Source organism: Triturus cristatus, chromosome 4_2 (genome assembly GCF_964204655.1).
Source record: "Triturus cristatus chromosome 4_2, aTriCri1.1, whole genome shotgun sequence".
In the NCBI taxonomy this organism is placed as follows: Eukaryota; Metazoa; Chordata; class Amphibia; order Caudata; family Salamandridae; genus Triturus; species Triturus cristatus.
In genome coordinates this window covers 215,962,513-215,975,621 of record NC_140586.1, presented here as the reverse complement: position 1 = coordinate 215,975,621, position 13,109 = coordinate 215,962,513, and the positions used below count along the sequence as shown (strand labels likewise).

The window sequence follows — 13,109 nt, the reverse complement described above, 5'->3', positions numbered from 1 at the left end:
CTGCTCCATACTATTCTCTCTCTTGACCGAGGGGTCTCGCAGCTTCCCTCCAGCCAGGGAGACAGAGGTACTTCTTGCGGTCGCCTCAGGTGATGAGGATTTCTTCCTGCTTGCTGTGCGTCCCCGGCGGGACCGGGTGTGACGCCATGGCGGCCTAGGCGCACGTCTCACTTCCTTGCTGGTTTGCTTCCTCATCACTGCGGGGGAGGGGGCTCTTGGCACCCCTGTTCAGTGGTCACTCCTCTATGACCCAGTTCCTCGCCGCCTCCGGGGCATTGAAGAAAAAGCTTTTGTTGTGGACAACCCTCAGGCAGGCCGGGAACAGGAGTCAATACGATAAGTTGAGCGCACAAAGCTTTTGTTTGACTTTGGTATATGGTCTTTGTTGTGCCTTTACCTCTTTGGTATTATCCGGGAAGATCATAACCCTACTTCCTTGGTATAACGGTCGGGATAGGAGCGGGCTTCCTGCAGAATGGCATCTCGGTCTTTGAAATTGAGAATGCGCGCTATGATGGGTCAGTGCGGGGCTTCAGGGGGAGGCCGAGGAGCAAGTGTGTGGTGAGTCCTCTCCACCAGGAACCATGTGGACAGGCGGTCCATGGGCATCCAGGATTTAATCCAGGTTTCTATGAAGGGCGCCACTTGAGCAGGCTCTGTGCCTTCTTGAAGGCCCACCAGGCACAGGTTGTTCCGACGGGAACGATTCTCTGCATCCTTGGCACGCCTGTGGATCTCAGAGGTTTGGGATAGGAGCTTCGAAACCTGGCTCTTCATAGTGGCAACCTCATCCTGTACTAAGGACAACCGAGATTCCGCCTCCGTAATTCTGGTTGTGGCGTTGCAAAGATCCTGATGAATAAGCGTCATGTCCACCCGCACTTTGCCGATCTCAGTCTCCACTGAGTCTTGTGATGCGCGGATCGCTTGAAGACTGGTGGCCAAGTCCCCTCCAGATGGTGGTGCGGTGTTGGTGGTAACTACAGTAGTGGCCGCGGCAGCTGTAGTAAATTGCTCTATTCGGGTCTGGGAGGGGGAAGGTTTTGATGGTCTGTCCTTGCCTATGACTGTTACTAGACTTCGGACCATCACCGCCACTAGGGAGCTGAGTGCGCTCCCCTAGAGGTCAGAGGAGCATCAGGGGGACCCCCCCCCCCCCATGATCAGAGGGAGGCCAGGAATCAACCGTTGAGATGGAAGAGATTGAGGATTCTGGTGTGGGGCCAGCCCACTGCCCAGACCCAATACATTTCTTGTCACGGCTCAGCTGGTCTCAGCACAGTTGGGTCGACCCTCTGCTCCATCAGGGTCCCCCCGGTGAACAACCAGACCCTTCCTTCGTCCAGGAGGCCCACTTTGCTACTCGGGTCGTGAGGCTGCCAGTCAGGTTCTTTAGTGGGGCATTAGGATCAGGAGAATCCAGGGCCTGGGCGTGGTGCACACTACTTTTGTAAGCTAAGAGGCATCCAATTGGCTCTGAGTCCCAGTGCCACCATAGCACCCAACCCCTCCACTTGCTTCGAGTCTCAGAGGCTGTCCAGTGTCATCTGGTGTCCCCCCTCAGCACCTCACCGGATCCACAAGCGGCGGTCATCTATCAGGCTGTAACTATGGATTGCTTCAATGTAGGCCCTCAAGGCCTAGGTATGGCCTCCATTGGATTTGGGCAAGACAAGTGCAGCCCTCAGCCGCTCTTGGAGGTCCGGTCCCAGCCAGACGGGCCTCCCCCAGTCGCAGCCCAAGCATGTCGCCGCTGCGGGGCCGGGCGGCATGTCCGGGGCAAAGTCCGAGGTCATAGAACGCCTTTACATTGATCGCTCATGGGGGCTTTCCTGTCACAGAAGACACCACTGCAGGTATGTTCTTCGGGCGCCCCCACCGCCGTAACGTTGCTCCCGCCCCACTGACCTGAAATTGCAGGATGAGTCAGTGCTGGAGTCTGGTGTCTCTGGCCTCCAGGCCGCACTCTGGCCGTCAGGACCTCTGCAGTCTGTTGGTGGAGCTCCGTACATCTGTCCTCCCTCCGGGGCCCCTCCAGGGGGCCAGCTGCCCCCGCACACCTGGATCAGCAGCCGGGGGAGGCTTATGCCAGGAAACCAAACCACAGCCGCCCGGTTCCTCGTGACTCAGACTCCGGGGGTACAGGCCAGGGCTCCGTCAATGCCCCAGAGTTGCAATCTTGTGTACGGGTGTCAGCAATCAATCCATGGCTCCGGCAGCGCTCAAGACCACAGCCCACAGGAAAGGTCAGATTTTGCCCACGGCGGGCAGGAGCTCCCGGGAGCTGTTCAGGCACCATGATTTGGCATTGGCGATGAGAGGATGACCAAGGGGTCTGGAGCACTCTCAGAGTGCGACCGCCATCTTGACACTCGTCTAAGTTAGGAGATTTATGGGATTTATGCATCCCAGTTCTTAGTCAAGGATTTCCACACGCTCTCTGTAACAATTCAGGAGGGCGGAGATTTCTCTCAGTTACTAGAAAGAATGGAGGCTCAAGCTAATTTTTGCAAATGTGATGTTTGACAGTTTGAATGCCATAGCCATGGCCTCTGTTGGATCTGTAGCAGCTAGGCACCATATTCATTTAAGAAATTGGAAAGATTTATCAGGACAAAAGAACTGTCTTCAGAAAATGCCCTTTTCAGGTACCAAGCTGTTAGGCAATGAACTAGAGGGGGTATCAGTGCTTAATTTGTAAAAAAGAAAATATTGGTGCCAGCGCTCTCGTCAGGAGGCCACTGCAGCTTGCACATCACATTGCCCCTACCATGCTGCCAATGATAAAAACAACACAACTACTAACCATCACAATCGTACACGTGTGACATTCTGGACTATTTCAGGCCCCAAAGCTATAAGAATGGCTGGGACAGCATGTTATAGTCATTTTTAATGTATATTGAATTATTAATTGGCTGTTGTTGTGGTCCTCTCTAAATTAGCCAGACAGTGCTCCCTTGTGGCAGACTGTCACAAGAACCAGTGTTGACAAATAAGTGTTGGTGCCGAGCACCGCAAACCACCAGCTCAAAGTAAGCACTGGGCGGTATTAAGAAAATCCTTTAAGAGTCAGAAGCACACCTAGCATTTTGTAAAAAAGAGAAGTCTTGGGAAGGTAGTAAGGGGAGATATGACTATAATGGGTCTTGCATCCAGCCAAAAAGGGTTCAGCTTGGCTCATCCTCGAAGTCCGGAGCGAGAGGCGTTGTCAAGCAGGGTTGCTGACTATGCAGATATTCTTATTGGACCAGTGGGAAGTCACTTACTTCCAGCAGGTCTTGAGGGACTTCATTCCAGGCAGTTGGGTGAAGCAGATCGTTTCTCTAGGGTACCAGATGAACGTTCTCCCAGATTTCGCTGAACTTCACTTTGTCAAGACTCTCTGGCTGTCTGACCTGGTGAGGAGTACAGCCTTAGAGGACAGCATATCTCTCCTGAGACAGAAAGAGAGGAGCATTCCCTTTCCTCCACGTGAGAGCGGTCTAGACTGTTGTTTGAAGGTGTTCCTGGTTCAGAATGTGTCAGGTGAGTCCGGATGATCATTGATCTGATGTTTCTGAATCTATTTATCCCTTCAGCCGACTTAAAGATAAACCCGTTCAATAGTGTCATCCGATTGAAATCAAAAAGGGATTTCTTGATGACGATAGACCTTCAGGATGCCTACATTCATGTTCCGATTTAATGTCACCAACAGAGGTTTCTCAGGTTTGTAGTGCATCAATTCCACTGGAAGTTCAGTGTCCTGCCTTTCAGTTTGAAGACCTCTCCTAGAGTATTTACCAAAGTCCTGGCTCCACTGATAGGTCTTCTGCATGCTCGCGGGGATACTAGTCCACCCTATCTCGATTACCTTCTTATTCAATCTCAATCTCTAACCAACTCAAGATACAGCATTTTCCATTCAGGCACTTTAGAAGTTTGGTTTCTAATAAACTGGCAGACGTCCAATGTTCCACTGTCCCTATGACTGGATTACATAGGAGCTACTTTCAAAACATTGCAGAGTTTAGTACAATTCCCACAGACCAGGAAAATCAAGATCAGTATCATAGTGCACAAACTAATGATGAAGCATGAAGCTAATCAGGGAGTGACGTATGTCCAGGGAATATGGTAAGAACCTGTTGTTTACCCTCAATTTGTTTTGTTTAACACCCCCTGAAGTGACGTATACTAATTGTATGTTCATGTTTATTTTGTCACTTTCAGGCAGCATTTTATAGTATTATTCCATGGGCACGACCCCATTTGGGCCAAGTTGTGTCGCACATCGTGAGTTACTTGAAACATTGTCACCAGATTATGGGGACCTGATTCCAGTGATTCCCTCGATTCGAACAGCACAGCGTGACAGAATACCCTTCGTCTCCAGACAAGAGTTCCCTGTTCTCATGTCCCATCCCTGTACACCTCACCACGTATGCCAGTAGTCTTGGTTGAAGAAAGCAAACACAAGGAGATGATGGACAGAGTGCTGAAACTTTTCAGACACTCACTCCCAGTCACAGATCTGGGTTGAATCCATCATCGTTCTTTAGCTCACTTCGCCACACCAGTTCAGACCCAGCCATATGCAAATCAGTCTTGACCCTGTGCTTCATGGGAACAGTCCTGCCTCAACTGCCAAGCCAGGTTCTCCCTGGACCGGAAACAAGCATCCTGGGACCGGTTTCAGGGTAATACCCTGCATCAGCTAGGCTAGCTTGAACCCAGTGGCAAAGTGAGCAAGGGACCCACGTTTGGACAGACCCTGCCAACTTAGGGTAAACAAAGCAAACACAAGGACCTGGCTTGGCAGTTCGGGCTGGACTGTTCCCATGAGGAATACGGTTAAAACTGATTTGCATATGGCTGGGTCTGAACTGGGGTGGCGAAGTGAGCTAAAGAACGATGATGGATTCAATCCAGATCTGTGACTGGGGATGAGTGACTGAAAAGTTGCAGCGCTCCGTCCATCATCTCCTTGTGATTGCAGTAGTCTTGGGTGGGGCGCGGTCTGGAAATGTAAACTGTTCTTGGTCAGTGGGACACTTTAGAATAGAAAAGGTCTTCCAATTGGAAGGAGCTCATGACATTTGAAAGGGGATTTTCACCCTTTCCCATCTAATACAGGTGAGAGTGTTGGTGGTTTGGTCAGACAACACTGTAACAGTAGCCTGTATAAATCATCAATTCTGAACAGGATCAGTGTCCCTAAACCAATTAACTCAGCAGATTTGTACCTGGAGAGAGAGCAACCTTTTAGTCCTCAAAGCCATTCACATCAACGGATCCTTAAATACCTAGGCAGATTACCTCAGCAGGACCATTCCCAGCTCTAAGGAGTTTGTTTTCAGCCCTCTCATATTTTCAGGAGGCATGCAGAAGATGGGGAACCTCCAGGATAGATCAGTTTATGACACAACAGAATCCTCAACCACCTCTGTCTCTGTTGAGATTTCATGAGCACAAGTCTGTGGGCACAAATGTTGTGATCAGTCCCTGGGCAGTTGGTCTTCTCTATGCTTTTCCCCCTATACCTCTAATCTCAAGAGTCCCAGCAAGATTGCAGGGGAAGTAGGTGGACATGGTGTTAATTCTTCGTTTTTGGATAAGGAGACCGTGGTTTCCTTTACTAAGGCGTCTATAGGTGGAACAGTAATTCATTTTTCCATTATCCCCTTCCTCGCTAACATTTTCTCATCTCCCACCAGGGACTCTTGCTTAGTTAATACTATCGACTTGGAGGCTGGGAGAGAAGGATTCATAAACAAATGTTTGTCGGGTTCTGTCTATAGTTCCCTGCAGGCTTCTATAAGAAAATCCACAAACACAGCCTACGGTCATCATTGGGCCTCTTTAGATTCTTGGTGTATTCAGAGGGTCTAAGATCCTGTCTCTTCTCCACCAACTAATATATTACAGCTTCTTCTGGAGGGGTTTGAGAAAGGTTTATCTGTGTCTACTCGTTGACTACAGTGAGCTGTAGTTCTCAAATTCATATCCCTGTGTAATGACCTTTTTCCAGCTAAAGAATTACTATCAAAGCATTTTAGGGGATTTTAACTGTTGAGACCAAGAGTGCACAGTTCTTTCCCTTCTTGGAATTTACATTTAGCCATTAGAAACATTATTGCATAAATTTGAGGTGTGAGATGAATGAAAATAAATTCACGTCCATCTCTATTTCATGTCTCCTGGTCTATTTTTGTGTAACTGATGAAGAGGTATCTTGCTTGGGTAGACCTCAAAACATAAGGAATGGGACAAAGAAGAATATGAGGAGGAAATATCTGGATTACTTACCAGTAATCTTCATTATTCTGATTCTCCTTACTTGCCCCAGTATTTACTAGCCTCCCTCCCAGTTTTTCTTTCATCACCTCTAACTTGGGTTTGGTCAAGAACAGAAAGTTCTGGAGGAATTGAAGGGTTTTATGGGTTAAGTCTATCAGGGTAAAACAGCTTGGAAAGTGGGGATGAAGGGGAGTGAATACATGCATTCACTCAAATCTTTAAGGATTGGGATGAGAGAGGAGAATCGGAGTAATGAAGATTATCGTTAAGCAATCTGACCAATGCACATCAATCAAGATGGATTGTGTATTTACACAAAGACATGGCCACTATCAATATCCGTTAGAATTACCTTGTTCTCGTCCAGAATCATCCACGTAACGGAATTCCTCCAAGCTCTGAATGTTGAAGAGACCTTCCCTGCAGTGTTGGACAACCCTCTCTGACCCATTCTTCAAGAGATACTCCACCAATGTAAGTGACTTGTAGACATGGCGCCAATTTTTGCCCTGGTCATTCAGTCTCTGCCACAGAACGCTCATTATCTCAGAGAGGGCAGTGGCGTTGTACGTCAAGTCCGCGATCTCCAACATTAATGAGCCTGATGGACCCCAGGGGTCATTCGATGTGGCCTCTCGGACTTTCACAACTGGCAGTGAAAACTTGTTAACAAAATTCTTCACGCTTCTCCGGAACGACATTGATGAAAAGCTTGTTTCAACAGCTTTGAGGATTAAAATGCAAAATATGTCTCTGAGAAAGTACGACTTTTAGCAACTCCCATTGCTGTTTCATAACGTATTCCTGCAAATATATCAGAAAAAACATGGCACATTATTTTGGTTAATAGAAAATAACAACTGACACCAAGCTACATTTCTAATTTCAAAAGTAAATATTCAAAAGGATGTGCTTGTTCGTTGATTCTCAAAGGTGGCAAGATATTTCGGCTAACAGAAAAACTAGTGACACTAAACAACATCTCGTTAGTTAACTCGAAAATGGTTCAGCGGCACACTCAAAAAATCATATCAATTTAAATTTTGTTGCCATATACTTTTCGATTATTCAACTAGTTTTGGAGCAGAAGGAATAGTTTCCTACCTGTAATCTCAGTTCTCTCTCAGCGAAAACTCAATCCTGTTGGGCCCCATGTTCCCACATCATCGCTCGGCTGCAGCTCAGTTCGCGGACTCGTCTTGCCTCTACCACCTCTGTCCCCAGCCGGCTTACTGTGATGTTTTTCAACTGTTCTCTAGCCCTCGAGCCAGTCTCAGGCATCCTCCCGTCTAGTAAAAAACCATACCTTCCCCTCCGATTCCACCCATAGTTTAGCCAGGAACAGCATAGCATATTTGATGCTCTGGTCTTGCAGTGCTCGTTTGACGTCTAAGGAACTGCGGCGCTGTTTCCGGACTCGCAGGGTGAAATCCGGGAAAAGAGTGACTTTGCTATTGTCTGTGACCAGTGGTGGAGCCGCGCTCGCTGTTTGGAGGATAACATCTGTTGCGGAAGTTGAAGACTCTCGCCAACAGTGGTCGAGGGGGTGCGCCAGGCCTTGCTCTGCCACCAGGCACTCGGTGTGCACGTTCAATAGAAAAATGTTGGGAGAGGCCCTTCGGCCTCAGGCGGTTAAGAACTCGGTCCTCGACAAAGAGGTCTGCCGCGGGCCCCTCTGCTCATTCCGGCACCCCCCAAGATACGGATATTCTTACGCCGCATGCGGCCTTCATAATCATCAAGCTGCAATGTCAGTGCTTCTTGGGTGGTTTGGAGTTCGGCCACCTGGCGTTTGAGAAGGTCGGTATCCGTAGACCGGTCCTTGGTCGAGAGTTCGACTACGTGTATGCGTTCCACCATTTTCTTCGCTTGTTTTGCGTCTTGAGTTTTGGGGAGGCTCGCCCTCCTGGTCCCCTCTGCTGCCTCCACCTCTCAGGGGCTGTTGCGTGGTGCCCTAATCTGACTTTCCTCGTGTCTTTGCGGCAGTCTGAATGGCTATGCTGCTGCCCCTTGAGCCCCGGGTGTGTGTGCGTCGATGACCCACGTTGTGATCAGCGGTGTCCGGCCCTCCTCCCTCCGTGGTCATGTGGCTGCCTCCTCCATCCAACCCTGCGTGAAGCCTTTGAGTCTGCTGCCTTGTGGTTTTCGTGTTGGATTTTTGTGTGTTCTGCCATTTTTGGTTGATGCTGTCGGTTCCCATTGCCTGGGTCCTCCATCTTGGCAGTCTCCTACTCCCCTCCCATCTTATACTATCACTGATTCACCGGATGTTTTTGATTGTTGGTCCCCAGCTGGTTTGTATGTCTTTTACTGTGATTGTTTTGTAAGTACTTTCCCTCTTGCCTGTCTGACTGACCCGATTATGCATCCCTTCCCCCTTTTTACCATTCCCCTCTAACTTTCATGCCCCATTTGACGTGTGCCTTGGCTATGCTATGCATTAATTACCCATGTTATTGTGTATTCACTGTTTTTCTCCTATGGTATACTTGGCTCCTGTAACAGATGTAATTTGTAACTTGTAACTCGCTGATCCTCATGTAAAGTGCTCTGACACCTCCGGGTCTAGCCAGCGCTATATAAAACTCTGCAAATAAATAAATAAATGTAGCCATAAGTCCTGAATAGTCACGCTCATGTGAGGGGACCCTGGAGCACTTTTTCATAATATGTCTTGAGTGTAGATGTTCGCGTTTCTTCAGGAAGGTTTGTAGAAACACTTAAGACAAGAACTTTGTGTAGCCTATAAGGAAGGTTATAATGGCCAATTTCCTCAGATTGATTTTTTTAAAAAGGGTATGAATACCTATGTATATGTATATTAAAAGCCAAATACGTTGGTAGAATGCTTAAATCTCTTTTGCAAACCCTTTTTTCAAAAAAATAGAAAAATGAATGTAAAAACAGCGCGTGTGCCTTTAAGGGCCCGCAGTCAGTGGTAGTTGCTTCAGTTCTTTTTAACAAGATGTGGCTGTATCAGATAAGTCCAATAATCGCCTCTCTCATCTCTACCGGGAGGATTGCTTATGACTTCATCAGAGATTCCCCTGCAAGCAAACTGGGATTACAGATAAGAAACCATAGATTCTCTCTCAGGGGATCTCCATTGATAGTCATAAGCACTAACTAGAATAGCAAGCCCATCCCCACCAAGAGCAATGTAAAACATAAAGCAACAACTAATCGACCATATCAAGCAAATACATTTCTTAGGGAGACCTGTCCTACTTGAGCATCTGTTCCAGCATCTGAATCCAAGCAATAATGTTTGCTAAACGTGTGAACAGATCTCCATGTAGCTGCTTTACAGATTTCAGCTATAGGGACATTTCTCAGTAAAGCAGCAGTAGCAGCTTTCCTTCTGGTGGAGTAAGGTTTAGGTCTATCATACATAACCTTATTTGCTTTCAGGTAGCATAGTAGAATGGAAGACACTATCTATCGGGATATGGACCATTTGGACATGGCTAGATCTGTATGGACCGGACCATAGTTTACAAACAATTGGTCCAATTTTTGGATATCTTTCGTCTTGTCCAGATAAAACTTTAAAATTCACCTAACGTCTAGAGAGTGGAGAGTCCTTTCAGCAGGTGTGGAAGGGTGTTGAAAGAAAATAGGCAAGGAAATGGTCTGATCGTCGTGAAAGTCTGAAACAACTTAAGTTAGGAATTTTGGGTGACTCCTCATCACTACCTTACTGGAATGAAAAACTGTGTATTGTTCCTGAGAACACAATACCTGGATTTTGCTAACCCTACTTGCTGATGTGATAGCTATGAGGAAAGCAGTTTTCCAAGACAGATGTTGCAAGGATGATTTGTGAATGGGGTCGAAAGGGGCCTGCATGAGGGGGGAAAGTACTATATTGAGCTCCCAGGCAGAGGATGGTCGCCTTATGGGACGAAAGAGCAAGTTACTTACCTTCGCTAACTCGTTATCTTGTAGAGTCTCTATCTAGCTGCAGATTCCTTACCTTTGAATTTCCCAGGCGTCAGGCTCGATCCGGAAACATTTGCTGAGCAATACCCCTTGCCTGCGGCGTCGGTTGGCTCCATTCAGCTTCGAGTGACGTCGGCAGGGTCGGTAGCATCGGTTATGATGTTGCGGTGCCTATATAGGTGCAACTCAGGCGTGCGGATGTCAGTACTTTTCGTACTTTCCACACCAGAAGTGCAGAGCCACGAAGTAACTGACGTAGTCGTGTGCAAAACTAGGGCCCTGAAAAGGGAAACTACCCTAGCCCTTCAATATCAGTCCGCAAAGCGGCGAGGCATGGTGGGGCTGCAAGGAATCTGCAGCTTGATAGAGTCTCTACCAGATAATACGTTATCGAAGGTAAGTAACTTGTTCATCTGTTAGAGACTTCTAGCTGCAGATTCCTTACCTTCGAAACAGATACCCAGTCCCGGACTGGCCGTAGCGGGCACCGGGCAATCCCCCGGTGCGCCGCACGGTTGGGGGCCGGTTTTGGCCCTTTGGGGCCGTATTTTTTACAGGGCCGTTTTTGCAGAATACCTGCAAAATCGGCCCTGTAACAAAATCGACCGAAAACCGGCCCTGGCAAAGCGCTTGGCGGAACCCCCAAGCCCGGGGGGCCGGCCGAGCACTTTGCCAGGGCCGGTTTTGGTTCTCAGTCCGGCCCTGCAGATACCCGAGCCATACCATCCCGGCGGTGGGTTACGCACTTGCATCCTAGACTAAGAAGTCTTTCAGGACTGAATGGGCAAAAGGTCCGTCCCTGCGCACCTGACCATCAAGGCAGTAATGTTTTTGCGAACATGTGCAAAGAAGCCCACGTCGCTGCCTGACAGATGTCTTGGACTGGGACACCCCGAGCCAAATCCATAGTCGCAGCCTTTCCCCTGGTGGAATGGGCCCTTAATCCCTCAGCGGGCTGCTTCTCCACCTAGACATAACAGATTTTGATGCCGAGAACAACCCAGCGAGAGATGGTCCTTTTCTGCACTGCCCTTCCCTTCATTGCTCCCACATACCCCAAAAAGAGTTGGTCATCCATCCAGAATTTTTTAGTGTGGTCAAGGTAGAGCGGCAATGCTCTTTTTGGGTCCAGACGGTTGAGACGCTCCTCCTCATTAGAGGGATGTGGGGGAGCAAAGAAGGTGGACTGATCAGATGGAAAGGGGTCACAAGCTTTGGCAAAAAATATGCCCTGGTGCAAAGCACCACCTTGTCTGGAAAGGACATAAGATAAGGAGGCGAGCTGGATAACGCCTGTAACTCACTCCCCCTTCCGAACCGATGTAATCGCCACTGTGAAGGCTGTTTTGATGGTCAACAGCCGGAGGGGACAATTGTGCAAAGGCTCGAAGGGAGCGCACATCATGTAGGTGAGGACCAAATTAAGGTCCCACTGCAGCATAATAAAGGGCGTGGATGGAAATAGTGAGCCAGCCCTTTCAGAAATCTATTTACAATCGGAGACTTGAAGAGAGAGGCTGGTCTGGCAGCCGCAAAAAAGCAGACAGAGCAGAAAGGTAGCCCTTGAGAGTTCCCAAGGCAGAGCCCTGCTGGGCAAGGGTTAGAATGAATAAAAGGACAGTAGAAAGAGGAGCAGAGAGAGGGTCAATGGACCTTTCTGCATAGTATAATACAAATTTCTGCCAACGGCAGGCGTATACCATCTTAGTGGAGGGCCGCCTGGCTGCCAGAATAACATTACATACTTCTAGAGGAAGGTCAAAAGCTATCAACTACCGCTGCTCAATCTCCACGCATGGAGGCACAGAGTTGACAGGTTGGGGTGGAGAACCCTCCCTGCTGCTGCGAAAGAAGATCCTCCCGAAGGGGCAGCCCGATCGGAGGAATGATACTCATACTCAGAAGCTCTGCATACCAGACTCTCCTTGCCCAGTTCTGAGCCACAAGAATGACTTGGGCCAGGTCGCTCCTGATCTTCTTCAGAACCCTGTGTAGGAGTGGTATGGGCGGAAAGACGTACAACAGCCTGAGCTCCACTCATGATGAAAAGCATCGCCGAGCAATAGCCGCCTTGGAAACTCCAGCGTGTAGTACTGCTGACACTGCACATTCTCTTCGGAGGCGAACAAATCTAACCAAGGTTCTCCCCACTGCTGAAAGAGACCTTGCTCCATCACCGACTGGAGATGCCAATCGTGATCCGCTAGGCATCGGCATCTGAGTTTATCAGCCCTGGCGTTCAGAGAACCTGCCAGGTGTTGAACCACCAGGGTTACGCCCTGCTGTTCCAGCCTTGTGCAGGGACGCAGGGCCTCCCGACAAAGGGTCCACGACCCCACCCTGCCCTGCTTGTTGCAGTACCACATGGCTGTGGTGTTGTCCGTGAACACCTGCAGTAGCTTCCCCTTGACAGAGGAAAGAAATGCTTTCAATGCCAACCGAATCGCTCGGAGCTCCAATAATTTTATGTGGCGCTCCAACTCCGCCAGAGACCAGTGTCCCTTGATCTCCACCTCTCCCAGATGGCCATCCCATCCCAGAAGTGACACATCTGCCACAACTGTGAGATCTGGTTGGGGAAGGGAGAGGGGTCTGCCATTGACCCATTCGCGGTTCGTTAACCACCACTGCAGATCTTTCGCAGTTCCTTCCAAGATCGGTACCATGTTGGTGAGATTTCCCCGATCCTGTGCCCATTGGAACTTCAAGTCCCACTGCAGAGCCCACATACACCATCTTGCATGTCTTACCAACAGGATGCAGGAGGCCATGAGACCTCAAAGTCAGTCTCACCAAAACCCAGGATAGAAGCTGAACTATCGGAATCATAGCCTGAATATCCTGGACTCGCTGCTTGGGAGGATAAGCCCAAAACTGCACTGTGT

The 13,109-nt window shown here is 48.8% G+C and overlaps 1 protein-coding gene across 1 annotated transcript in view; it reads right to left on the bottom strand.

Annotated features, from left to right (window-relative positions):
- Positions 1–7,069, bottom strand: part of ENTHD1 (ENTH domain containing 1) — a 44,437-nt gene extending 37,368 nt beyond the window's left edge. Inside the window, exon 1 of the mRNA XM_085600072.1 lies at positions 6,635–7,069. Coding sequence (XP_085456198.1) covers positions 6,635–6,983 — 349 coding nt within the window. The 5' untranslated portion in view covers positions 6,984–7,069. The remainder of the gene's footprint in view (positions 1–6,634) is intronic.
- Between the last annotated feature and the right edge of the window lie 6,040 nt (positions 7,070–13,109).